A 26,863-nucleotide genomic window follows, 5' to 3' on the forward strand; every position below is an offset into this window, starting at 1 on the left:
TCTGGGACAGGCTCCTTCCTGATGATCCAGAAGACACAGCTATGTTTCATGGAAGCAGCCTTTCATTTTTGACTGCTTTCTATTTAAAGCTCCTCCTTCTGGCGCATCCTGATCCTTTTTATCTTGAGACATTAATCACAAAAGCAGTCACAAACAGCACATTATTAAAATGCAAGACACCCAATTTCTGCTTTGCACAACACTGGGAAATTAAAATAATTTGTCATCATGTTTTCTTAGTAAACTGGATGTTCAGTCCTCAAGTGAGAGATTGTAGCAGGTGTGGAAACACCCTGAGTGTGCCACATTACATAACTGAGTTAACATGGAATATAAAATTTCCTCTGAAGTATCTGGTTTTGGTTCCCTCCAGACCCACATACGTGGTCAGTGGCCCAAAGCAACAGATCACTATCACCAAAAGGTATTTTGTTAAAAGTCACCTAGAAGAGGAAGAAAAATGCAAGTTCTCTAGTTAGCTCATTTTTTGACTTGGATGTCTGTCTCCCTTTTTCCCAGAAGGGGAAGCAGTGGGATTCCCCAGCTGGCTTTTGCTGTTTAACACCAGTCTTGCCTGCCCCATTTTTCCCTGAAGGCAGCCAAGCTAACAGAAGAAAAAGACTTGCAAAGCAGAAAAAAACTGCTTGTTGGAGACCTTGTTTTGCTGCATAGTGCAAATACCTGAAATACTTGGAAAAAAAGATATTCTTGCGTTAAAAGAAAAACCTGCCGATTATCCATCAAGGTTCAAGGAAAACTAGTCAATTACTTAATTCTTCATTAAGCTCCTGAACATATTCCAAGAAAATCTACAAACATATGCAGTGTTTTTAATGTAGTTGTAATGAAAAAGTTATTAAATGTAGTCAGTTATGAAAAAGGAGAGCACTACAGGTCTCAAGTCAGTAATCTCTTAAGACATAAACTACCACAATCAGGCTGCATCTCAAGAATGTCCTCTTTTATATTTAATTTTAAAATTTTAATTAAAGATACTTTCCTATAGAATTTCTGAAAGGAAGAGAAATGCTTGAAAGTGGGACATGGGGATGTTCTAAAAATAGAGGGGAAAAAGCACTGGTCCAAATTACCTTTAGATCAAGTCATTCTCCTAAGGCCAGGTTCATGCTAACCCTGGGATTAATACTGAGCTAGCAAGAGCAGCACTCTCTGTGAAACCACTCTCCATTTATATGACAGGGTGAGGAAAACGGGAAAAAACACAAGCCTATGTATGAGGTCAGATCACCTTAAGCAACCAAGATCTGAGTTTTTTTCATTTTTATGTCTCCCATCTTGCCTTTCTTTTGTTGGGTGCTGTTTTGGAAAATACATGTTTATGTAATCCACTCTTATGGCCCCCACGGGGGGCTCCCAAAAATTAATGCAAGTTTTGTCAATTCACAGACGAAGAAGAAAGCCCAAGCCCCTGCTTGAGGGCTTTGATGCACCAAAATTCATCAGCAGGCTGCATGACAGTGCCAGACACAGCTGCTGAGCATGCAGATCTCAGGGTTGGAAAAACATCCCTGCTGGAGGAGCAGTGAGGGCTTTGGCCAGGGTTTGCACACAGCACCATGCAGACAGGGGGAAGCCCTGTGAATCAGAATGGGCACTTTCCCAAGGGCTGCTTGGGGCATTTACAAGTCTAATTCTAAGTGTAGTTTACTCAAGCATGGCCCCTAGCAGAGCTGCAGGCGCACCACCCCCTCCTGCTCCACCTTCACGTGCCTCAGGCGACCATACCAGCTCCTGGCCATCTCTTGTCCCAGTACATCCCCAGTCTCCAACCCAGCGCTTGTAAACGCCTCCACTGTCTGGGACCCAGCCCCATCCCTCACTTTTAGGAGGCAGGAGCTGCCCACACAACCTCTTTGCCACCAGCCATGACCCATCCCTGCACTCTGCAAGTGGGGATCTAGTGGAAAGGTAAAATAAAATTTTCCCTCGTTTTGTACATGGTGGAAGTGTTGTTGGACCCACCACTACACACACTGATGGACTTTTCTGAGCCAGCCACAACACTGCAACAGGACTCAACCTTGCTGCCACCCTGTCCTCAGCAGACCAGTGTTCCCATAGCTGCCAAACTCTCAGGAGATAGTTCTGTAGTGCTGCACAGAGCTGCAGACAGAGAAAAACATGACCACAGATCTACTGGTTGACACAAAGAAAGGCTGACAATGGTGGGGTACTTGTGCAAGGGGGTCAGTCTGGGTTGTGGGACACAAGAGGAGGCAGAGAATCCCAAACCAGCTCCAGCAGATCTACAGAGGAGAGAGTCATGGTGCTGGAACCAAGTATCTACATCTTCCACCACAAACTGATCTTCATCAAGCACATTTCTCAGTGAGGAGGAAGTATTGGTATAAAACATGCTGGTCAGAAAAAAAAATCACACTGAAAATTTGGGCAGACTAAGCAGACTATATTAATCTTTTTCTCTGAAAACCCCATCAATGTCATTTGACAATTTGCTCAGCCCTCCAAGTTGTTGCTGACAATTTTGGGTTTTTCAGCAGAATTAGTCATGCTGTAAATCGTTACACTTGAGATGAGAACCACAATCACCAGTTTATCATACATCTAATTAAAACAAACCTAAGTATTTCACACTATATATACACTATGGTGTTCATGTGCCAAACATCAAGATACAAAATACTTTGGAGTTCATATTGACGTCAGTTTTCTGCTTCAATCAACATTTACCTTTTAGGTCAATACATTTTTGTGTTTGCCATAACAGAAGCTAGAATCAACATGCTTATGCCTGTAATTATTTCATTTAACTCTTTCAGTGTTTGAAATAAAGTTTTTAAGGAAAAGGCAAAGCTAAATAAAAGTGTGCAGTGGCTTTGCCTGGCCTTTTGCTCAGTTAAAATCAGAAAAATACTATTGCAGGGCTCTTATCTGGAAGAATCACCTTGTTCTTTGCCAGCACTGGCACAAAATATACAACAACATTGCCAGTAATATTAAATACCAGTAATAGCCCACCTGAATAGCCGGGAGACAAACATTCAGTTATTAAAAGTGATGGTACAGAATTGCCTCATTAAGCCCAGCAGCTCACTGTTTACAATGGGCTAGTGCCAAAAGAAGAACACAGTTTTACAGCTTTTATTGCTATTGTCTCAATGCATTGAAGTATCTGTTTTCAGATAACCTACAGAAAAAAAAAACAATTTTAATCAACGTGAGGTATTTGAACTCTGTGGCCATCATTTGATCCAGCCCTGCTGAGATAAGCAGGAGAATGTATAGTTATCTGTTTGGTTTATGCAACAAATAAACTTCTTATACCCTGCTGCTCTTGCCAGCATTACCAGTGCTGGCTGGAGAGCTGGTGGAGAAAACAACATCTGCCCAGGGATGGATGATCCATGTTTTGAGTACCACAAAGGCTGGCAAACCACGACCACGGGTGCCAATGGCTTCCACAGCATTGCCATCCCAGGGAACGATTTTAGGTCTCCAGACACCCAAGTTCAAAATGGGCTCAGGACAAGAAGAATGTGTAGGAATGGTATAAAATGTGCAGGCACAAAGTCACATGTGCCCTGCCAAGAAGCACACACACATATTCACATAGGAGCCTTCTTGGCAGGTTCACTCTCTTGCTTTCTCTCTCACATGTATATGTATATATGCATATATATATATATATGTATACATACATATATATGTGTGTGTATTTTTTTTTTCTGGGCCACAAGTCTTCCTGCAAGCCTAGAATTGTCAAAGCCCCTCTCACTGGTCTTACTTTAAACTGCTGACAAGAGCAACAGCTGCTCAGGGAAGTGAGGAAAAGACATGTATGTACAGCAGGGAAGAAAAGGCATTCATGGAGAGAGGGGCAGGAGAACAGAGGGGTTTTCACCACTCACAGGTGAAGCACACCATTATGGAAGTTCAGTACCCTCTGAATGGGATAACCAGGAGTTTCTAGGCAGCTCTCTAGTAGCTGTTAGCCTGCCTCCATTCCAGGAGCGAGAATGTTATGCCCAGTTTCTCTCTGTGATGTGGACATGGGGTGTTTCAGTGGCTGCCGATGTCCAGGACAGAGCCATGATGCCAACACTGGAACTTCTCCTGTGCAGCACCAGTTCTACACCTTCCTGCACCCATCTCCATCCCAATTACAGCTCCACAAAGGAGAAGGGAGGAGGAAGGTCAGTGTGCTCCATTGCAGACTGAAAATAAAGATAAAAAATCATGCAAAATTGTCTATTAGTGCATGAAAGACAAACACTGTTTTTCTCACTCCCCAGTAACTCACTACCTTAATGGCAGAAGATAGACAATTAATAGTGTGGCTTCCGTGTTCAATCACGTTGGGGGCTATGGCTTAAAGCCACTTTAAAGAAACTAGGCCAATCATTTTATGAGGCGTGGGAATTATTAAATTGGGCTACCCCTTCTGCTTTATACAATTGCATGAAGACTGGTATTGTGGAGAGGCTTTAATGAAGGCCTTATATAGCTCTAGGTCAGGACATTTGCATTTGTGAAGATTACATTGAACACACAAGAAATGAAACAGCATGAACAAACAGCAGTGTTTTCATCTTAAAAAAAAACTTAACACATTCCATCCGTGGGAATATGGTACAAAGGACTGGGAAACAATAGTTTCTATTTCCAGCTCTGCTGTCAACTTTCAGGAGTCTGACCTTAAGCAAATCATTTTACTCTGGAACCTCATTTATCTGCCTCGGGTGTGCAGAGGCTCATTAGTACTCTTACTAATGAGCTTCATATAATCATATGTAAAGCACAGCATCTTAGTAGATTTTAGAAGAGTAGGATTTGTAAAGCCCTTTGAAATTCATGATGATGTAGATATGTAAAAATCTGCCTCTTGCTTGCTCTCTCTCACACACTCTCTCTCTAGGTGATAAAGACAAATTCCATTAAAAAATTTCAATTCCCAAGCACAAACAGAATAAACCCAAAGTCCAGTTCTTGAAGTCTTACTACTTCTTTAGAATAACAGCACTAACACACTCAAAAGGAACATAAACAGCAGCAGGCTACCGGAGCAGTTGATCCTGAGCAAGCAATAAAAGCCTATACAAAGTTGAACTTTGGATTACATGCCATGTTGAGTTATTGAATTTGACAGGTTAATTTGTTCATTTCTTTAGCCTGATTTATATACTCACTGTATACTTGCAGGTCTCCTCCTCATCAGGTGTTGTTTTTATACTTCTTACCTCATTGTAGCCTCAGTAGTACAGAGACAGTCACCTGCTCTCAGTGCACAATTGCAAACCCATCTTTCATTAAGCTAATTGGTAATTGTCATGCCTACTGCCCAAAACCAAAGAATTAAGCTATCCCAAAAAAGAAGAGTATTATTTTTTTGCAGTTATAGCAGTTGGTTTAATGAAATATTATGGCTTTACCTACAAATCTCATTCATCTTTTGTCTTGTGACAACATACCAGAATAAAATCTCTGATTTAGCCTCCTCACTGGAAATAAGAGGAGTACAGGTTTTGACTGGGATATTTGCTTCATAGTAGCTCATATGGTGCTGTGTTTTGGATTTGTGACCAAAACAGTGTTGAGAGCAAACCAATGTTTTAGTTACAGCTGAGCAGTGTTCATACAGCATCAGGGGCTTTTCTGCTCCTCAGTCTGCCCTGCTCATGAGTGAGGCAGGGGTGTATCAGAAGCCGGGAGGGGACACAGCCAGGACATCTGACTCAACTCCCCAAAGGGATATCCCACACCTCATGCTGTTGTGCCTCCAACACATGGGCACCAAGGAGAGGCACTTCTACCTCCACTCTCACAGACAGAGGTGTGCCCTTGCTACTCAGGGAGATGTGCTCACACTTCAAATGGAATACCTTCCTGGGAAAGAAAAAAAAAATATTTGCTGTAGGGAAAGTGGCCAGAGCAGCCCTGCATGAGGCCTTAAGGCTCTGGTGAGCCACAGCCACCTTGCAAGGATATCCCAGCTATTTGAGAGTGAGGAATAGTGTTGGAAGTTAATTGCAATGGTGGGGAAATTGTCCTGGTTTGTTTGGTGCAAGCTTTATGCACAGTAAGTATTTGCTTGGCTGGAGGCTTTGGGTATTAAAAGTAAAGGGAAATTATATTTTTAAGTGATAAATGAGGCAAAGGTTTGAGGTTTTGCTAGGGCAAGGAAGTAGCAGACCACCTCCTATAAAGACCACCACTTTATACGAGATCAAATCAGATTTTATCACTGATCAGTTTTCTACCATTTGTTTTTTCATTGAACCTAATTGCTATACTTTGCATTTATCCTAGGGTAAGGTAAAGTTTAAAGTAAGATTCGATTTAAGAGAAATTAGGTCAGGCAGGAGGCTGAAAGGCTTTAATTATAGCCTTGTCTTACCAACTGACTAGTTTTGTTCACCCTCTGCACTTGCTATAACCTCTCAGAAACACAAGGAAGGCCCTCCACACCCTCCTACAGCCAGTCAAAAACCCTCACCTCCCTTCACAGCCCCACAAGGCTCTCAGGATTTCACCATATCAGGAGCTCATCTCAAACCACCACCCAGATCCAGCAAGCTTCACTGCTCCTTGAGCCAGCATCACTTTGCCTTGATGGGCCAAACAATCTCCAGCACAACCCCCTCACCCTGCAACCTGGGAGAAGGTGACTGCAGCACAGCAGCTTCTTTTACCCCTCACCCTCCTCCCTATCCCCAAGCTGCAGGGCTTGTCTCTCTTAATGGGATCCCAAAGTTGTCCACGGGATCAAACCTGTGAGCAGACATTGAAGGGCTCCAGGTTAAAAATAATCCCTCAAAAAGAAAGTGTGTGAGAAGAGGCCACTCAGCACCTGGCAAAGCCAAAGAGGTGGCAATGGGTGGGAGTGGGCATGAGGAAGGATGGGGCAAACCTAGTGCCTCAGCCTGTATCCCTGGAGGAGTCAGAGCTGGGGTTCATTCCCACCAATTTCTGATGTCCTCTGTCCTGCAAAAGCTGGCACCAGTGCTCGGATGGATCAGTGTCAAGCCCTCCTTGGTGGAGACAGATATCTCACTAGGGGCAGGGCATTCTGTTCAGAGAAACAATCTTCAGGGAAACAAGATTTTTTTCCCAGCCATGTGCTGGCACCTTGGCACCATGTCCCTCCCCAAAACAACACATTATTGAACACCCCCAACACCAGCACCCACAAGAAGCTGTGTATGACTGACATGAGACAGCACAGGAGCAGTCACTGGACTTCTGCCAAGGGAAGCATCCTGCACCCCAGAGAGAGGGTGTTGCTGGCACCCAGCACCTCAGCAGCCTTTCCCAGAGAGGGAAAGCCCCTTCATTTCCCATCCTGCCCAATACTGAGCTACCCCTGCTGTCTGTGACTTCTCCTGGGAGAGGACTCTCTTACTGCATCCATACCACAAAGTTGGCAGCTAACGTATAAAGAAATATCAAGAAACCTCTCATCCCCCCAGGATGGTTGTGCCAGTGCCATTCCTACTGCTGTAAAATGGATGTGACTGAAATGGAGAGATCACAGCTCCCCTTTCCCCACTGCAGAAAAACATCTCTTTCCTTCCAGACAGGAATGAACCAGTGTGGGGTAGGGCCATCAAAAATCCCCGCACAGCTTGCAATTACCAGCACAGTTGTGTTGCCTGCTTCTGGAGCCAGGGCTGATGTTGGGGTGTTTCCTAGCTCTCAGGCCCAGACAACTAGCAGGCCCACCCACTCCTTCCTTAAGGGAGGGCTTGTTCCCTGCTGGGTGCATGAGCTGGCTCTACATGCATTTACATGTCTTCTGATAGCAGTCAGAGAGTCACTCTTCCAAAATCCCTGCACTAGAGACACTGGGAGTCTACTGTGATGTTGTAATGATTAACACCAAACTGAATCCCCATCATGCAGACCTGTATCCCTGTGCCTGCCTCAGGAACTGGCACACAGCTCCAGGCTGGGCTGTGTGAGAGGATGAGCTTTTCCTTGCAGAACTAACAGGATGGTTTTGTATTTTTGCCCTCCCCGTGCACTCATACACGCATTTCCACAGACAGCTTTGCAAGAGAGCACCTTGGGGTCAGAGAGCATCCTCCTGGTGCCAACATCCCAGGCAAGCTCCTGCATGGACACTCCTCTCTTCTGAGAGTAGGAAAGGGGAAGACGAGAGAAGATTCCCCACTGATGAAGATCTCTCTCACTAGCACCACTCTCTCTCCAAAACAAGGAGAGAGTTTGTTTTCTCCAAACTCCAAAACAAGGTTTAGCTCACCAGAAAGCAAAGAAAAGCAGCAAGGAAAATGTGCAACAGGAGCATAGTAGCACAGAGAGCCAGGGCCCCAGTCTGGCAGGGCAGAAGAGAGCAAGCTGAGCCATGCCACCAAGATCTCCCAGGTTCCCATCACCTCCCACCCGCTCCCATGGGAGCAGGCGTGCCGCTTGCTCTGCCCTGGTGCCAGGGCCTATCCCCCCACGCCTGCCCCTCCTGCTCCTCGCCCATCCCAGCACAAAGTGTGCCAAGGCACACAGGCACTGGGCTGCAGCCAAACACACATTTTTTGGAGCAAATTCATCTGTCTTCTGCACAGCAGCCCGGTCTCCACTTCTGCAGTTAAAGGATCAGTCTCACAGTCCATCCTCACCCCAACCAGCACGAGGCACCTCTGGAAAAGGGCATCCTGCACTGATGCACCAAGGTTGCTTTCAAGGCCATTGTGTATCATACAATCAAAATGACCAGGTATTTCCAAATCTATTCAGTGGGGCCTTATTTTCTGGTTAGCACATGTCTTGCTTTTTCTTCACAGAAGGCCATCTTTTACACAGCTGGAGAACACTGAATGCATTGCGAGAGTCTGTAAGGGCCAAGCAGGAATTCCTCCCCCACCACCACGGGTACTGCCAAGGTGGTGTTGAGCTATGCACCAAAAGAGGCTGGTGGTATTAGAAACAGGACACAACGAAGGCTACAAGAGCTGCAGGGTCTCTCTACATTGCTTTTCCCCTAAGGAACCTCCACTTGGAATGAAGCTTCCAGCTGAGCTGACAGACTTGGAAGCTGACCTTTTGTGTAGCAAGAGAAAAGGCCTAACACAAACTCCCCCACGGCTTTCTGATAAGGACATGACAGTCAGGAACCACACCTAAGGAATCTCTTCCCGGCTTGCTGCAGTGTGCAAGGTGTCTGCCAGCCTTGGCAGAAGATAGTGGTTTTGGGCAGAGTGGGGCTGTGCCATCCCCTCCACAGCAGCACACCGGGATGTCCCAGGCAAGAGCAACCTCCCCTCTCCTGGGGTACAGGTACCACAGGGTGAGCTGGGCACCACACTCGCTCTCAGGCACTTTTCTTCACAGAGTAATTTTCACATGGACATCTTGAGAGTCTGCTCAGATTTATTGTTGAGTCAACAACACTTTGTGCAAGAGACCCTGTGAGATGTAGCAGGAGCTGCCACTATGGAAGGGAAGTCAGAAAGATGTGCCCCCCACTATGAGATACCACAGTAGCTCCATACCTTACGTTATGCACCTGATGTGTTTTGAAGGGACAAGCCACTGGCTTACATCCTGGTGATCCAAGATGTTATCACTTTGTTAAGAGAAAGACTGAAGACTGGCAGATATGGACATGCAGGGAATATCTTGTTTTAAAAAAAGGAAGGGGGGGATAAGGCACAACTTTCTGTGGGAAACAGTCTCCCCACAGGAAGAAGTAGAGGTTTCTTTTAAGTGGGTGTAATTTTTTTTTTAACATTACAAGAATTTTGTTTTAAAGGAATGGTGTTTCACCTGCAAAACCAGAGTTCATTTTATCTCCTCCCACTCCTCATTAATCAACCTCAAAGAAGGTTTTTACAATAAAGAGATACAATATTAGTTAAACTAATGACTTACACAGACAGAATCATTCCCGCAATCTCACTGAATGCTTGGAGCAAGCAGACAGGTCCTGAGAACTGACAGCACTGGCTGGGGGAAATGAGGTTCTTGAGGAAAGGTTGCTTTGCAGATGGCTCCCCAGTACCAAACACCCTGGCCTCACCAGCCTCTGTCAAGTGCATCAATGAGCACATGGCCTAGGCCATGGAGATGTGGCACGGCAAAGAAAACACTTCTGGGTAAACAAAGACAGCAGCTGGAAATCTTCGTGCTCCAGTTCTGGGAAAGAAAGGGCAACACTATGGAAATTGCTGGCCCCTGTGCTGAGAGGCAGGACGGCTGTTCTGGACAACGCCCCATGTGGGCAGCAGGATGAGCTGCAGGCCGTGCCGGCTTTCAGCGTGGGTGAACAGAGAGGCACAGGGGCTGCAGGACTGCTGGCACTGGCACATGGAGAAGAGAAGCAGGCACTCAACATTTCACCCATTGGTTATGACCAGAGGAGTATGCAAAAGAGACTAAGCTGGGAGAATAGATTAATTCTAGGCTCATCAGCACAGTTTATCTGTTTCTGGGTTTGACCATTTTTCCTTCCTCTTCTAGTCGCCTAAGTTTCAATTTACCTCTTCCACAGCTAACATTTTAGTAGTAGTCAACACAAAAGGAAATGTGCTCATGGTGCTACAAAGGAAAGCTGGTAGGATTTGCAGAACTTAGAAAATGGTCAGAAGAGAAGATGGATACAGTGGTGAGGCTGGAAAGGGATCCAGTTCTGGGAACAGCAACACAGGGCACAATGCAGAGGGGTGATGGACACTGAATGCTGTAACAAACTGGTAAGCCTGAGCTCCATAGAGGTGGAACACTCAAAGGGACCAGGAAAGGCAGGATCTGACTGGCAAGAACAGAAACAGTGCCCCAAGTAGGAGCCTGAGCAGAAAATGGGGAAAACACCAGGTTGGATGGGGCTTTGAGCAGTTTGGTCTAGTGGAAGTTGTTCTTGCCTATTTTACAAGTGCTGGAACTAGATGATCCTTAAAATCCCTCCCAACCCAAGGCATTTCAAAATTCTATGGTAAACAAGTACCAAAGCTAGATGTGATAAACTGAATACAATAAAATAAAGGTTTTTGGGAAAGAAAAGGGTCACCAAAGAGTCATTGGAACTAGTCTTGAGAAAAAAAAACAGTTCTCAAAATGAAGTTTGTGAGCAAAGAGGAGGAGAAAGTTGCAAAATGTGTCCCACCAAAGAAATAGGGACACCAGCAGAGAAAAGAAATCTAAATCACTTTCAAAGCAAGAAATAGGAGGGATGAGGGAAGTTGGACAGACAGAGGACATCAAAGAATGCATAAAAGCCAACAGAAAAGAAAAAAATATATAATAAATTGACCAACACTCTCCAGTGCCCAAAAAATGCTGTGAAAGAACAAAGCAAGGAGGATCTGGTGGCGTAGAACAAGGCCAGAGGGTTGCAGTAAGACCATAAAAGCTAACAGGAAAGGACAGGAAGGATGATCCATAGTATCAATGCAAGATAGAAGTGGATGGGGAAGCAGGAGTAGGAAAAGATGAGAGCATGGCCAAGACAAGCCAGAAGCAAAGCTAATGGATTTAACAAGGGCACAGAAGAGTCTCTACTAGTACAGCAACACTAATTAAGAGGATGTGGCACCAAGATAGGATGGCAGCAAATAATTAAAGGTTGTTAAGAGGAAGTAATTTAAGGCTAATAAGAGACAGTAATTTATCAGGAGCCAACAAGAATAAAGAGTTCAGAAGCAGTAAACTCAACAATGGAGTAAAAATAAACAGGCAGAGCAAGAACCAGAGCCACCAGCATGATAACAAGGACAATGCCACAGCAGTACATAAAGTCTGTACACAAATGGTGAGCAGCTGATGGAGTCCCAGATGGAGCTGTCAGGCCTCCTCCCTCTCCTTATTCAAATCTTCCATGAATACACATCTGCACCAGGAGGCCTTTGGGAAGATATCAAGCCAGTGATCAGGGAAGACACAGCTTTTTGAAGTAGGGCCCCTATTGCACTTGTCCCTGCACCCAGCATCTCAAACAAGAGCTCCTGGGGCAGAGGTGGTCACAAGATCCACATCACATATGGGGTGGACTTGGTGGGAACGGACACAAGGTTGGGGGAAGGCGGCAGCCACCCATAGATTCCTGAAGGAAGGTGCCATTGTTGGGCTTGCAGAGCACAGGCAGCATGAGGGAAGGGCAAGAGATCTTCATAGCTGCAACCCCAGCTATGGAATGACACCCAAGCCCTTGCCTGGGGAGAAAAAATCATCCTCCCATGGGAGCAGGGAAACAGGAGTACAGGCATCAACCTGGGAACGGGAAGGCAGGAGGAGCTGGCTACCTTCCCCACAGCTTTTGCTGCATCTTTACAGCACTTTCCTAGAAAGCACATGAAGCTTATAGCCATGCTCCTGGTGCTCCTGCTCTGTCCAGCTCAGACAAACAGGAGGTGACTGCTGTTATCCCTGCAGCACTAACATCTCTCACTCACTCATGCCCAGCATCCAGGGTCAGCCAGACAGAAGTGCACACACACCCATCCGACTGCTCTCTTCATCCAAGCTTGAAAATCGCAATCCTGAGCCCAGACTGCTCCAGTGACTGCATGTCAGTGGCCAGGTTTGCTCCAGCACTCCCTCCCATCAGCTGTCCCCGGGCTCAGCCGCAGTCACCGCAGCCCAGCCTGCTCTTCCAGCTGGGGACGCGAGGCATGGAAAGGAAGGGCTGCCGTGGAACTGAGACGCACCTCGAGACAGGGATGCAGGGAGCGTGGGAAAGAGGCTAACGACATTCATGTTCATCAGAAGGCAGATAAAACCACTGCAATAATAAAATTTCATTATGACAGCTAAGGAAGAAGAAACAAAAATTCTTTGTTTACTGTGTCTATAATAAAGTACAAAGGTACCTGCCTTTGCACTACTGGTTGCACAGACAGGTTTCAGCCCTGGGTGAGGACTAGAACTCGCTGGTGCATTGTGTGTTGGGTTCCAGGTGGCAGATCAACCCTTTGCAGTGTTAACACCCTGTGCTGCAAGGTACATGCAAAACACGTTTCCTGGGGTCGTTCTCCTTATGGAAACAGAACAGAGATGGCAACATGTACTAGTTCCAACAGACGTCAAGATTTATGGATTCATCAAGAAAGAGGGAGGACATTAGGGTCCTCACCAACAACCAAGGAATGTGCTTCATCCTCTTTAGGCATGGGAGAGTCTACACTGGTAGTCATTCTCAGGACAGAAAACCATTAGAAACCCAACTTTTATTCTTCATAGTGCTTTGGTTTTCACTAGTGCATTCAATTTGCAAATTCAAGAGAATAGCATGGGAAAAGTTTCTATTTTTAACAAAAGAAGGTAAAAACTTCTAAAGTAATGAATTACTCCTGGATAAAAAGATTCATCTTCTTGAAAGAGTTTTGCTGCCTTATGTACTCCCACACAATACATTTTACATACTTACATTTTGCATGCATATATATACATACAATTCTCCTACAGAGTACAAAAATAAATTGATCCATATTATAAACTTACTCTACATATGCATGCTTTTTATTCACATACATGTGTGAGAAAGTTTGAGAAAATGAATAACCATACCAGCTTGAGACTAGAGCCAGGGGCTAGAACAGAAGTGGATAAAAGCTGTATAAAAATTAAAAAAAAAACCAAAAAAAAAAAAAAAACCCAAAAAAACCCAAAAAAACCCCAAAACACTAAAACATCCTATCTGCTAATTTTTAAACACTTTCTTTTTCATTCCCATGTTTATTTTTGTTAAGACAGGTCCATCTATCCCAAGCACCAAAGTAGCTGACTCAGGGGCACAGTAACTTCCTGATGAGTCATGCATGTCCTGAGCTCAATCTGCACACCTCTATCCCGGTAGGAAGACTAATTTCATATAGCTCCATCAGAGCATTCATGGTGATGGCTTAAGCGTCATTAAAAGCTCAAACCACTAAGACAAATGCTTATTCCTCTGTTTGACTCATCTCTCCTTTTTATATTTTAAGAAATCCATTGATGACCAACCATGTTTCATGAGCAGCTTTTCAAAATGTCTTTATATGATTTTGCCTCATTTAAAAAAGGTTTCCTTAGTTTTGCCTCAAGTGTTCACAAAATGCAGTGAGACTAGAGTCATGGGTCTAGCTCAAAGTTCCCTTCCATCATAGCACACTCAGTTTTCTCAGGTGCATTTTTTCCTTATCTGGGTCTGCTTTTTCTCTTCCTGTTCCAGCTATCAGGGCTTAGAAAGACTAAATTCTTTCAGGTGAAAAAGCTCATATTTGAGGCATTGTCCAATGGCTGCTCCAAACAGTCTGGTAATCCTAGCAGTAAGCAAAAGCAATATCACAGGCAGGGTCTCCAAAATGAGCACACAAAAACATGTAAATTCAACATGAATGACCTACAGAAAGATCATGAATGACCAGCAGATCATTCATTACTCATTGTGCTATTTGGCTAATTTTAAAAGAGCAGGCATCTAGAAGGATAATTGCTAGCCTGCACAGCCTTTGGATGGAGCTCCTGTGGTTCTTTGAATCTCTTCAGACAAGCTTCCTTCCTTCTCCCTGCTTTGGGTTTCTTATCTAGCTGATGGAGCTAGTGATTACTACCAGTTTCTGAAGCCACCTGGAAATCTACTGATGAATAATGATAATAGCATACTACTATCTTAATGGTTTTTCTCAAACTGCTCCTAAAACACTTCCCCTCAAAATAAACGTGGGCTGTCACTGGTGACCCAGTTCTTACTCCTACACTGTATCCACCCAACTGCAGCACAGTGCAAAGGACATAGGTAGCACCCTAAGCACCTCTTGGGATTTTTCATCACTGTGACCTCAAACTTCCAATTCTTCTTACAGAAATGCCAAATTTATTGGCATCGCTTACTGGGATGTTTTTAGTGGAGTGAAAGTCCTTGGCCAAGAACCTCTGTCCTGCCTGTGGGTAACCAATAGGATGCACATGCTCAGCTCCTCAGGGTTTATTGGCTAGCCATGAACAGCAGTGTATACAGAGTCCCTGTCCATTTTTATGGCAAGCCTGGCCCTGAAGATGACAGAGCAGCTCTGGGCCTTCCCAAAAAGCTTCAAAGATTGACCAAAGGCTGTCCAAAGGAGCCATGGACTGAAATGACCCAAGTTCTACCTCTCTCCCAGACTGAGTCAATGGAAAGAAGTCAGCACTGCTGAAAACATCTTTTCTTCAGGGACAACACACAGCATTTGAAGCCATGACCTACCTTAGAAAGAGATGGTACCCAGTGTACCACTGTGGTACCAAAAGGTCACATCTGTGGCCCAAACCATCTGAACAGAGCTACAAGCTTTCGTTAAGCACATGCAAAAGCATCTCTGCACTGCATCCGCAAGACAGTTCACTCAGACTCTTCAGTCTGTCTTGCAGCCCAGACATGTCTACAGAAGCAATGTGCAACTTCTTTCAGTTGTCTGCTCCCCCTTCTAAACCTAAAGCTCTACCTTAGTCATCTTTCCCTCAGGCCTTCTGACTAGCAAAGGTGAAGGGAAAAATTTCACCAGAAACTAAGGGGAAAACATGTGTGAAGCACAGATTGGTTAGTACGGCACTTTCCCAAAACAGCCTAGATCACATTTTGAGCGCTAAGAATGAGGCTTACCAGGGAAAACAAGATTTATTGAGACAGCCTCAATCACAAAAGCTGAAAACAAACACATATTAAGAAAACACAGGCCAGGATATTTTAGTCTTCTCCAGCAAGACTGAGATAGGTACCTGAATGAGAAACTAGTGTCTAAATTCCACTGTTACTAGAGAGAGACAACCTCAGGTGTAAGACTTCTGCACGAATGTGGTTCCCAATTTCATGAGTGCTGCCTTGAGATTTTTTGCTATCAGGAAGCAGATCTAAAAAAAAATACTGCCAAAAACAGTCAGGAAATTTTGCCAGGAAAAGAGCTAACCATATAGGCTCTGTGTACAGATGAGCATTATTTCCTCTCAAGCCATCAGTATCTCAGGCCAAGAAAATCACCAAACATTCAAGGAAAGTAATAGATAACAATAGAAGGATTTGAATGTGTTGAAATACCAGGTCAATTTTTGGCAGATACTTAATTGCAGGAACCTGTTCTTTATCTTTACATGTTCACTGCACTTTAAACATCCTCAGCTCTTCCCTTACACTGAGGAGCATATCTATTTTTAAAAGGAAGGTAACCAGACAAGCAAACTGTCAGGTAAGAAGAACAAACAGTTCACGTCCTATCTTTGCAGTCAGTTCTACCACACCCAACCTCTCTAAGAACATATTTCCTGGCTGTGCTTTTGTTTTCTGATAAAAATATAAAATGAGCAATAAATGTGGGAAATGTACATTTTCCATCTCCAGAAGCAGAACACATTTCTTGTAAATCATGGATTGCCACCTTCTACAACTCCAACCAGATGAGTAGCCCACAAAAATCAAAAAGCAACCCTTTACTGAGGTTTGGCTTACTTAGACAAACAAATCAGAAACATCCTGGGTACAAAGCACCATGTGTCTTAATATTCCTACTCAGAACCAAGCCAGAGTGTCTTCTGTCTCTACTGCAACCAGTGAAATAAATACTGAGCCTACATCCACATCAGTAAAAGTTATCCAGCACTTCCTGAGAACCATAAGTTATCAGGGAAACACTGTTAGCCTGCTAAATATGTAGTGTCACTCGGCCTTCAGTAAAAAGGGATAGTTTCTAATAGTTAGTTAAATTGGGTCAGATATGCCAGACTTTCCCAAGATCAGAGGAGAGAAAAATGAGTCAGAGCAGGGATGCTTTCTTGTGAAATTACCTACTGAACTCTCCTGAAAATGAAATTATGCTCCAGGCAGATAAGTTAGCTTCAAACACTAGACCATCCCCCCAGGAATTTTCTAACTTGGAGTGCCAGGATTGCCCCTTCCAGAAGGGCACAAGTGTCACAGAAAGCACCACACTGCTTGCTAAATGCTTCTCACCTACTTCATGCTCAAGCACTGGCTGAATACATGCCAAAGCTCTGCCAGTCTTTCAAGCCTAGGGTATTTAATCCCTATGTGAGATGACTCAGTCAATGCCACCCAGAATGGAGTGCCAGGCAGTCAGATCAGGCTGATCTGGAGGGTCAGAATATCTCATCAGCAACTCTTTTTCCTGTGTAATCATCTCTTATAAAGAAAATGAAAATTAACTGGAAACTGTACTATCAGGCTCCTTGCAGAGGAGGTATATATATATAAAAAATATATACCCAAGGCAGGGTCACTTGCAGTGAGAGATGCAGATGACAGCATCTTCAACACAATCTAGACACAATTAACTATTCACATAAAGAAGTGCCATTTCATCTTTGCACATCCTAATCAGAAATTCAATTGTTTCCTGTTGCCTGCTCTGTGTGTGATACCTTGATCAATAGCTTCCAGCTCTCATGCTGGAAGGGGAGAGTGAGTTCATCCCCACTCAGGCTCTTTGGCCTGTCATGGCTCTGCAGAACTGTCCTCATTTATTCTGCTGCTCCCTGCAAGGAAGCTCCTCCACACCTCTCTGGAGTTCTTCCAATTCCCACACTTTCATCCTCACAAGCAGCAGTAAGGCAGGGTGGACAGCGGGTTCATACAGTTACATAAAGCCCCCTTGGTTTTCTTTCTTTCCTACAGATCCTAATGCTGCATCACTTTCATTTCCACTCTTGCCCTCTCTCCAGCTCCATGCTGAGCTGGGACAGGCTGTGATGACAGTTTATCCCCCTGAAGGGTCACTGCCAGCTCAGAACCATCTCATCACCATCTGTGAGGCAGACAGCCCATCCCCACGTGTATGGCCCTGTTTCCTAACACAGACTGTCACCTGTGCTAGGGTGACACTGGTGCCTGAGCTGCCAGAACTGGGGACCAAGGCAGGGAAGTCATGGGGAGAACATAGCGTTTTCAGGACTGCTATCATTCTTTCGAGTATGCAGGGACAAGTGTTCAGGTGCCAGCCTGGTGACTATTAACTCTATTTGGGGAATACCGACTAAATTCACAACACAACTGCACAGGGCATGACCCAGAACACGAGCATCAAACCAGAGAAAGCATAAACAGCAGGGTGGTAAGACTTCATTTCATCTTAGCAAGTGGCTTTTCAGCCTCGCACTATTACCATGCTAAATCAGTTTTACCTCAAGCTTGACTTCTTTGTGATTATTTGTATCACACACAGTAACCACCAAAACTGAATTAGCATGTTTATTCAAACACAAGTTACACATAACCCTTCAAGAAATACATTGCAACTAAGCCTTCGCATATCAGATTTTTCATTTAGCTTGTCTACAAGACATACTTTTCCAAAACAGCATAATCAGACTAATTAAATGGTTACAGAGAACTGCATGTGATGAAAAAACATTTTTAGAGCAAAGACCATACAGAGAACATATTTCTGGATTACAGCCCAGCATGGATCATTCAGAAAGTGATAGGAGGAAGTTTTATCCAACAGAACACAAGTATACAGCATCATTAATATACATTTTCCATTAATATTATTAAAAATAGAAAAACTGTTAACTTCAAATATTACTTCGCTAGCCACTATACCTATAAGGTAAAACCATAAATGGACTAACTCTGCTTAGGAGGTGGAAAACATTAAGTCTCTAGAATTAACTAGAGCCCAATTCAGCAACCTACTTGCATGTGCTTAAGCCCCACCAACACTAGTAAGGCTTACACACGTTGAAGTATTATAATCAACATTGAGAGATTTCAGCATGCATCAACAGTGAAGTGCACGCCAAACACTTGCAATTAATCAGGATCATATCCTCTGAAGTACAAGTTACATACATACTGTAAAAATCATGATCCTCCTCTCTCAATCTATTGCTCTATCACAAGAAAAACCCCTTCCGGGTACGAGGAAAACTGACACAGTCCCCTGAAGAAGCACAGCTTTTCATGTTTTATTAACAACTCCAAAAGTATACACAAATCAATGCCAGGGGCACTTTATCTTAACTCTATTTTCCATCCTCAGTTTTTCAGAACAACAGAATTTACCCGATTTGCACCAGTATAGTATTAAAACTCTGTATTCAATTTGCAAGTTCAAGATCAAGGAACTTGTTTCTTCAGATCCTTCCCCAAGTGATCATCAATTCTTAGAACTATACAGCTGTACAATAATATCAGTGACTATATACAATCCTGTACAGGATACTGGAACAAAGTCACAAAGTTACATAAATAATATTCACCTTCAAAAATATTTAATTTCTCTTGCATTTAAGTGTTACTAAAAACACAACAATCTGCAATTTTGACCTGTATTAGTCCTCTCTAAAATAAAAAAAAAAAAAAATCCCATTAAATTGCCCTTGTCTAGAGGTTATCTGTATGGTTCTTTAAGTAATATCAGACTTGCCATAGCTATGAAATACAGGTAGCCAGGAAAATGTTCCACATACTTGGGAATGAAGCATTCCCTTTTGGTTGGAGGAATTTAATTGCTGGGTTTGGGGTTTTTTTACTCTTATGTAACCCACTATATAATAGTGAACAAAATACTTTTGTTTCATAGAAACAACTAACATTTGCCCACACCAGGCAAATGCTCTATTTACAGATTCATTAGGACTGCCTGACTGACAGTGAGTGTAAGTTGCTGAACTCCAAGAAACATGGAGCCTAAAACGGCGACACTCTCTGCTGAATCGCCTTCCCTTTGAGGATACGTCTTATCTGGAGAAAAGAAAAGGACAAAAACATCAGTATTCATCATCTTGAAGTGAGTCACAGTCTGAAAAAAGCCCATCCTAGATCCAGTTTTGCATTCATTTATCTAAACCTAGCTCCTGAGTTCAGTTACACCACAAACAATCCCACTTCACAGCATTTGAACCAATGAAAGACAACAGTCAGCAACTCAGCTGTGCTTCCATTACTAGTCTTAGATCTAGAGTCAGTTTTTTCATCAAGCAGGAAAAAGGGATTTCATCTGTTACTAAGGCCTAAGAATTGTCACTACTAATTCTGACAAGTGCAATAAAAGCATGAACTCAGGCCATACTGAGATGAGCAAGAGAAAGTAGTGCCTTCAGTACATTGCAGAGTTACAGAGACAAAGCTTATCTTGACTGGTAAAAGCTTTTGAGATAGAAAAAAAAATGAAAGTTGCATGTGAAACCTAAAATTTCAGGTCTGTATATTCTGCCTGATCTTGAAGTTAAAGATCTAAAGAATAAAATGGTACTTGCTAAATCTTTTCCTGGAAAGCTGCAACTCACAACCCCAAAGAAACTTCCAGAGTGGAATACAGCTTTTGTGTGGACGAGGGCAGATGGAGGGAGAGGGCTGTTACGAATTTTTTACCTGTTCCCCTACAAGGCCGTCAGGAACCAGATGAACTGGCTGCTCATTCTCCAAGTTCCTGGCACTGGGATCGGCTCCCTTGCGCATGAGCAGGCGCACAGCATCCAGCTGGCTCACGCGGTACTGCAGGCTGGCAGCCACATGCAGGGCTGTGTTGCCGTTGTAAGCCTGGGGACCACAAAGCAACTCCGTGAAGGAAAAGTGGAGGAATGAGCCCCTCTTTCTCTATCTGCATTATAAAAAAATCGCCATACCTTTGCATTAACAAAGGAGAGATAGTTGGGCAGCTCCAAAAAGAGACGAATGAGCTCCAGGTTTGCTTCTTCTGCTGCCAAATGTAAAGCAGAGCGACCACTTTTGCGATCCTATCAAAAAAGAAACTATTTAGTTTTCCCTGCAGGTGCTTCACCTATCCAGGGGGAACATACAGACAAATAAAAATAGAAAGAGAAGTAACTGCAGAGTGTTGAGCAAACATACATGCACTACAATTCATCAAAAGTGAATCTGAATATACATATTTTAATATCAACATCTAATGAACAATGGAATCTAATCTCATCTGCAGGTAAGCTTGCATAATGTAACATTTGATATTTTGGCTAAGTAATGGTCTGGCACAGCACAGACCTGAACTGCACAGGTAAGCAGTTTTTAATTAAAATGTGCAGTTCAAGAGCAAAGTGTCATCAGCACCCTACTACTACGGGTACCTCAGAGTCCTCCAAACATATCCTTAGTTTTACAACACTACTCACTGCAGCCGATGTAGCATCATTCTTAGTCTGGAGATTAGACTGTCACCTCCCTCTTTCCCCAGGGTTTGTTTGCATTGAAAATACCCTGCTCTGAATAAATGCAGCATTCTCATAGCATTTGGGTAAATTAAGCTGCAGGGAAGCTTTAAAATTAGTCTACTTCCTTTGTAATAAATGCAGCGTGGGAGAAAGGGACATATTCTGCTTCCACATTCTCTCTGGATCTGGCACTTCAGACTAAGGCATTTTACTTACCTTCGCTTCAACAGAGGCTCCCATTTGTATCAGGATCTTGATGGTTTCTACCAGGCTCTTGTTTCTCAGCAGAAGCTCCTGGACCTCAGGGGAGTGAGGTGGCTGACAGTTCTGCAGTTCATGCAACACAGCATTATGGGCCAGAACCGCACAGTGCAATGCTGTCAAACCTGATTTAAAAGAAAAAAGTTATCATGAAGGAAAAAATGCAATACAGAATTACTGACTGCTTGTTTCAGAGGTTGGATAAAGGAACCTCCATCCCCATTAAGCCCAGTGATGGTTCTCTATTTGTAAGTGACAGTGACTGCTTCCAAGCAGCTTGAGAGCTGGACTGCCCATTCAACACAAGGGGTGAAGTACCAGCCCACTGTGAACTCTCAGCCAGCAGATGATGAAAGAATCCATTTCTAATATATCTTTTTACAAAATAAACATTAGAAAGAGTTTTTTTATGGAAAAGAGGTCCAAACAAGAATTCTAAAGATTCTGGCTTCTGTATCCACTGACACAACATTGGTTCTCCAATGTTTTAAACAATGGCCAGTTACAACCTAGTCTCCATGCCAAACACAGCAATTACATGTAAGACACAGACTGAACACATTTTCATCTGACAGATATGTCAATTGTACCTGTAAATTTCCATTTGAAAAAGAAATATTTCATTTTACTGCACTTCCATCAGCAGCTATAAAACACTGTACTATCCAGTAAATCTGTAAATTATAAACTCTTAACCACTCACCATCATAATTTGTTGCCTCAAGGTCCACATACTGATGGCTTCCCATGGCTCCCTTTTGGATTGCCTACAAAAGTGGGAACAGGTACACATTTAGGTCTTATCCAAACCACATACTGCTTTCAAACTTGTTTATTGTCTTACTGCAATAACTGTAATAAAGTTGCAATAAATAACAACATCCCTGGAAGTGTTCAAGGCCAGGCTGAACAGGCCTCTGAGCAATATGGTCTAGTGAAAGGTGTCCCTGAATACAGCAGGGGGGTTGGAACTAGAAAGTCTGAAGTTTTTTGAAGTCATTAGATGATCCTATGATTAAGAGGAGACTTACTGTTTTGGCTTGGTAAACTAGCCCAATACCCCAAAATTACTCAAAAATACTGATGCAAACCTTAATGAGAAATTCAGTCCCACTTTAAGCTCTATGTGTAGACAGACTCACAAGGCCGCCCAGAGAGGAAGATAAAGGAAGGAGTGGTGTTTCCAGAGTTTCCCAGCACAGCTAATGCCAAGGGTAGGAGTCAAGGGCTGGGGCAGAGCTGTGCCTGCCTGGCTCTTACCTGGAGGACCTGGGCATGCCCCTTCTCAGCGCAGACATGCAGCGGCGTCCTACCCCAGCAGTCTGTGGTGTTCACTTGAGCCCCCAAGCTAACCAAGTCCTGTACAATGAGATGCTGATTGGCAGCCACAGCAACCTGGAAAGCACTCTGCAAACATCAAGAAGAAAATTTAAGCTATTAGTCATCTGATCTCTAACAGGAAAGAGTAACTAAAACAAATAAAAACCCTAACTGCCTGGTATTATTTAAGCAGTGATTATGAATACTAGGAAGCCAGGACAAATGAAGCAGAGCACATAGTTTCACCAGCTCAAGGTGATCCCAAGAAGTATTAATAGCTCAAGGTTAATATTAGTATGCAGTCTAAATCTTGGGGTTAATATTAAATAAGCATTTCACCACATCTTTCCCAAGGTTCAGACATGCAGAAGCACTCAGGTGCACAAAGCAGGTGCAAAGATTTTTTCAGAACCTCACCTGGCCATTGTGCTCTTTAATATCCAGCATGTGCAGGGCAGCCATCTTCCTTGCAAGAACATAGGAGAGGGCTCGACGGCCCTGGGCCACAGCAATGTGGAGGAAGCTGCAGGAAAGACAGGCAACAGAGTTACATCACCAGACATAAACCAGGGCTCAAGACAGCAGAGAACCAAATGTATAGAAGGGGTGTTATGCTGCCAGCTTCAGATCTCCTCTGTGTAACTAAGACAGGAACATGGCTATTTTCTTGCCAGGGCAATTTAAAGCATCTAAATTAGAATGTTTTCCTGGCCTTTTAGCCAAGTCTAACTATAAGCATCCAAAATTAGAAAATACATCTACTCAAGTGTGCTGGAGCTCTGCATCGCAGCCATCAGCACCACACCTTTCACCTGATCAGCCAAACCACTGCACTTGTGACACAAACACTGCTATTGAACTGCTTCACTATAACCCACGGTCTGCCAAAACCCAAATAGAAACATCCCCCACAGAATAACACCAAGATAAAAGGTACTCACGTGTCTCCATCGGCATCTTTTGCAAGGAACTGGTCTTGAGAGATGTTAGCCAGTTTGTTCTCCTCCTGTTCCACTTGCCACTGGAAAAATGACTTGCCCAGCTGTGTCGTGCTTCTGGCAATGTTTTGGTCAGGCAGAGAGACATTCAGAGCAGCCAGAGAGACGCTGCGCTCCAGACCACCACAGAGGTTGCTGGAGAGCAAGCTGAAGTTCGGGGCGTGAGAGGCAACCTCGGGCTGCGAGTGGGCACTGCTCAGCGGCTGGAGGGGATTGGAGATGCTGTCCGAGCCTTCCGAGTCATTCAAGAGGGAAGAGAAGCTCTGAGGTGGGCAGTACTGCAGCTCATGGCTCTCAAAAGTGTTCTCCTGGTAGGCAGGAGACTGCTCACTGGCAACAAAGGGCCTGTAGTCCAGGGAGGCATCTGAGGGATAAGTCTGTGACAAATCTTGGTTCTGGGACACCGGGAATTGGTAATGCTGTGGTGGATCAAGCATATGCTGGCTGGTGTGGTCTTGGAATGCTTGGTACTTCTGGGATGGGGAGAAAGCCTGTGTTCCTGGGCTGTCCTGGTACTGCTCAGCAGGTGAGCTGTGGCTGGAGACTGAGTGCAGCCAGCTCACCTGCACCGTGTTCAGGGAAATGGGGCTCGACTCATTCTTGATGTTTATAATGTTCTGAAGCAGATCAGAACTGCTGTCGTGCTTTGGGTCAGTTTTATGTGTCTCCTCCATGCTATCCATAGAAGTTGGTGTCTGGGGTGGGGTCTGACAGGAGGAAAAAATAAAAATTAAAAAAAAAAAAAAGGCAAATCAAAACAAGCCCCAGAAAATTAGAGGTATAGTTGTATCTGATAGTTTCTGATCATAGAAAGCAAGCTGAAAAATAAAGGCACACAAAAAGTTACTACAAACTTACCAGGAGATGTGGGTGAACATTTGTTTGGCGTTTGAAAGAAGGTCCATCAGAAAGGAGTTCAGGAGCCTTTCTTTTGCCACTGTGGCCCAGTATGCTCTTCAGTTCTGATGAAAGGAAAATAAATTTAGAATCCATTTGGAGGTTACTCTCACAATTGATTTAAAACGTTACTGCAGGGTATGTATTAAAAACAGCCTACCTGTGTATGGTTCGTAGTTCACCAATCCTCCTTGTGCCTGTTAAGAAAAACCAAAGTTTTCAGTTATTATAATGTTATTTCTGGGGAAAACAAATAAAAACCAATCCACCCCAAAAAAACAAACAAGAAAGCAGCCATAATTTCCTTCTATAAACACAGAATACACCTTAGAATAACTCTACTACGTGGTTGTCTAACCCTAATTTAATTGCTTTTAATTAAGGTTAGAAAATGGAAATATTCTATTTAAACTTAAATAAAACGCGCTGTTTTTCTTTAGGCTTTTCAAGTCATTTGTTATAATACCACAAAACTCAAGAAAATCTAGAGAAAGACATTATTCCTTCCAGAGACCCAGAGATTGTTTTTGAAACATAAACAACACAGCCAATTTTACATTTCTTTAGTGCCGTGAACTTTGCTATGCAAAAATCTTCCTGTGACCACACTTATCTAGGAAGCTTTCGAACACACACTCAGAAAAAGCAATCTAATCAAATCAAAAATACCCTTTAATCTTCTCAGAATTTCCTGCAATTTTTGCCTTTTTATACTGAAAGGGCCTACCTTTACACTGTGTGCTTTGCACAGAGGCGCAATAGCATGACAAACAAATCTGAGTAAAATCCCTAACCCTTCCAATGAATGATCTCATTCCAGTCAACACGGAATTTCTGTGGTTTCGCAACACAAATGTATCTTTATCCAGACTCCCTTTGGAAAATAAAGCTCAGTAAGAACATTTATAAGCGCTTTCTTAAGGTAAACTTTCTTTCTGACTTCTTTCCCAGCTGTAATTTTCCATTATGTGTTGAAAAGGAAAAACACTGACTTCATCCACAGCAGATGAAGTAGAAGCTCATTTCTAGCGTTACCGCATAGTGCTTTCTTGCCAGCTTCGGTAACTATTAAAATCAACCCTGTCAGTGCAGAAAGCTGCCAGTTACCTTGCTGTCCTCGGTGGCAGGACCTGAGGACATCTGCTTGCTGCTCCTGAAGTGCAGCAGGAGCTCCTTCACGGAGTTCTTCACGCGGACCCCCTGGAAAGGTCCTCGGTGCTGCTTTCCCCCCCCCATGTGTTGTTCAACTGCGGAGACACGAAAACAAAACCCGAACTTAAGCCACCCTTTTCTTTTAACGAATAATAAAGAAAAATTCCAAGCAAATTCGGAACTCTTGTGGAAAGGCACCTAAATCCCGGTTTAGCAGAGGAGCCAGGGAGCTGCCCCGCGTACCCCCAGGCCATCCCACGGGCGTGCGGCTCCTCCGCTCCCGGGACGGCAGCGCCTCGGCACCGGGCAGCCAGGGCCGGCCAAACGCGTGCCCTCCTCGCCGCTCCGGCCGCTTCCACACGCGGCGGGAGCAGCGGCCGGGCTCGCCCCGAGGGGCCGGAGCGGGGCCCGCGGCTCCGCGCCCTCCCGCCACGGGGCCCGCCGTACCTTGCAGCGCGGGGCGGGGGCCGCCCCGGGGGTCCCTCCGGCCGCCGCCGCGGCTGCTCACCGAGAGGTCCGAGTCGGATCCCGGCGAGCCCGGGGCGGAGGAGTGCGCCGGCGAGCAGCTGCCCTCGCTGGAGTGGGGCGAGGCCCCGTAGAAGTAGGCGAGGTTGATGGGGCTGCTGAGGGCGCCGCCGTCGCCGCCATCGGGCGCCGCGTCCCGGCTGCTCTCCACGATCATGGCGGTGCGGCGGGGCGGGCGGCGCGGAGCGGCGGGCGGCGGAGCGTGCACGGCCAGGGCTGGGCGGACGGCGCGGCGGCTCTGGGGACACGGGGCCGCGGCCGCGCTTATACCGGGTCCGCCCCCCGCGGGCGGGGCCGCGCCGGGCGGGGCCGCGCTTCCCGTAAGGGCGGCGGGAGGAGCCTGGCCATGAGGGTCCGCTTCCTCTGCCAGGGACAGCCCGCCTGCCAGGCGGGGGTTCGAGCTTGTCCCTGTGGGCTTAGCTGAGTAACAGAATGTCCCGAATTAGAAAGGTGCCATCGGGACCACCGAGTCCAGCTCCGGGCCCTGCCCGGGACACGCCTGAGAGCGCTGTCTAAATGCAGCCTTGGCAGCCCTCGCTCCCAGCGCATACAGCCGCATCCCCCTTACGGAGCTGCAGTGGGGGGTGACCAGGCTCTCCCTCGGCCTCCCACCGCTGCTGCTGCTGCCGCCCCGTGTCCGCATG

General features: G+C 44.8%; 1 protein-coding gene across 2 annotated transcripts; it reads right to left on the bottom strand.

The window, feature by feature from the left end:
• Window positions 1–18,128: 18,128 nt before the first annotated feature.
• Window positions 18,129–26,376, bottom strand: NFKBIZ (NFKB inhibitor zeta). Of its 2 annotated transcripts, none has more exons than XM_033053499.2 (12): window positions 26,142–26,376; window positions 25,650–25,789; window positions 24,703–24,739; window positions 24,504–24,607; window positions 23,589–24,352; window positions 23,065–23,170; window positions 22,588–22,734; window positions 22,031–22,094; window positions 21,283–21,452; window positions 20,524–20,634; window positions 20,270–20,437; window positions 18,129–19,639 (listed from the first exon to the last, which is right to left on the bottom strand). In XM_033053499.2, exons 1-12 carry the CDS (start codon window positions 26,374–26,376, stop codon window positions 19,586–19,588), a joined length of 2,100 nt encoding a protein of 699 aa, XP_032909390.2. In that variant the 3' UTR covers window positions 18,129–19,585. The 2 variants fall into 2 exon arrangements, with proteins under 2 accessions (XP_032909390.2, XP_032909391.1); XM_033053500.2 differs by having other exon boundaries at window positions 26,203–26,343.
• Between the last annotated feature and the right edge of the window lie 487 nt (window positions 26,377–26,863).

The sequence above is a fragment of the Catharus ustulatus genome, chromosome 2, assembly GCF_009819885.2.
Source record: "Catharus ustulatus isolate bCatUst1 chromosome 2, bCatUst1.pri.v2, whole genome shotgun sequence".
NCBI classification, from domain to species: domain Eukaryota; kingdom Metazoa; phylum Chordata; class Aves; order Passeriformes; family Turdidae; genus Catharus; species Catharus ustulatus.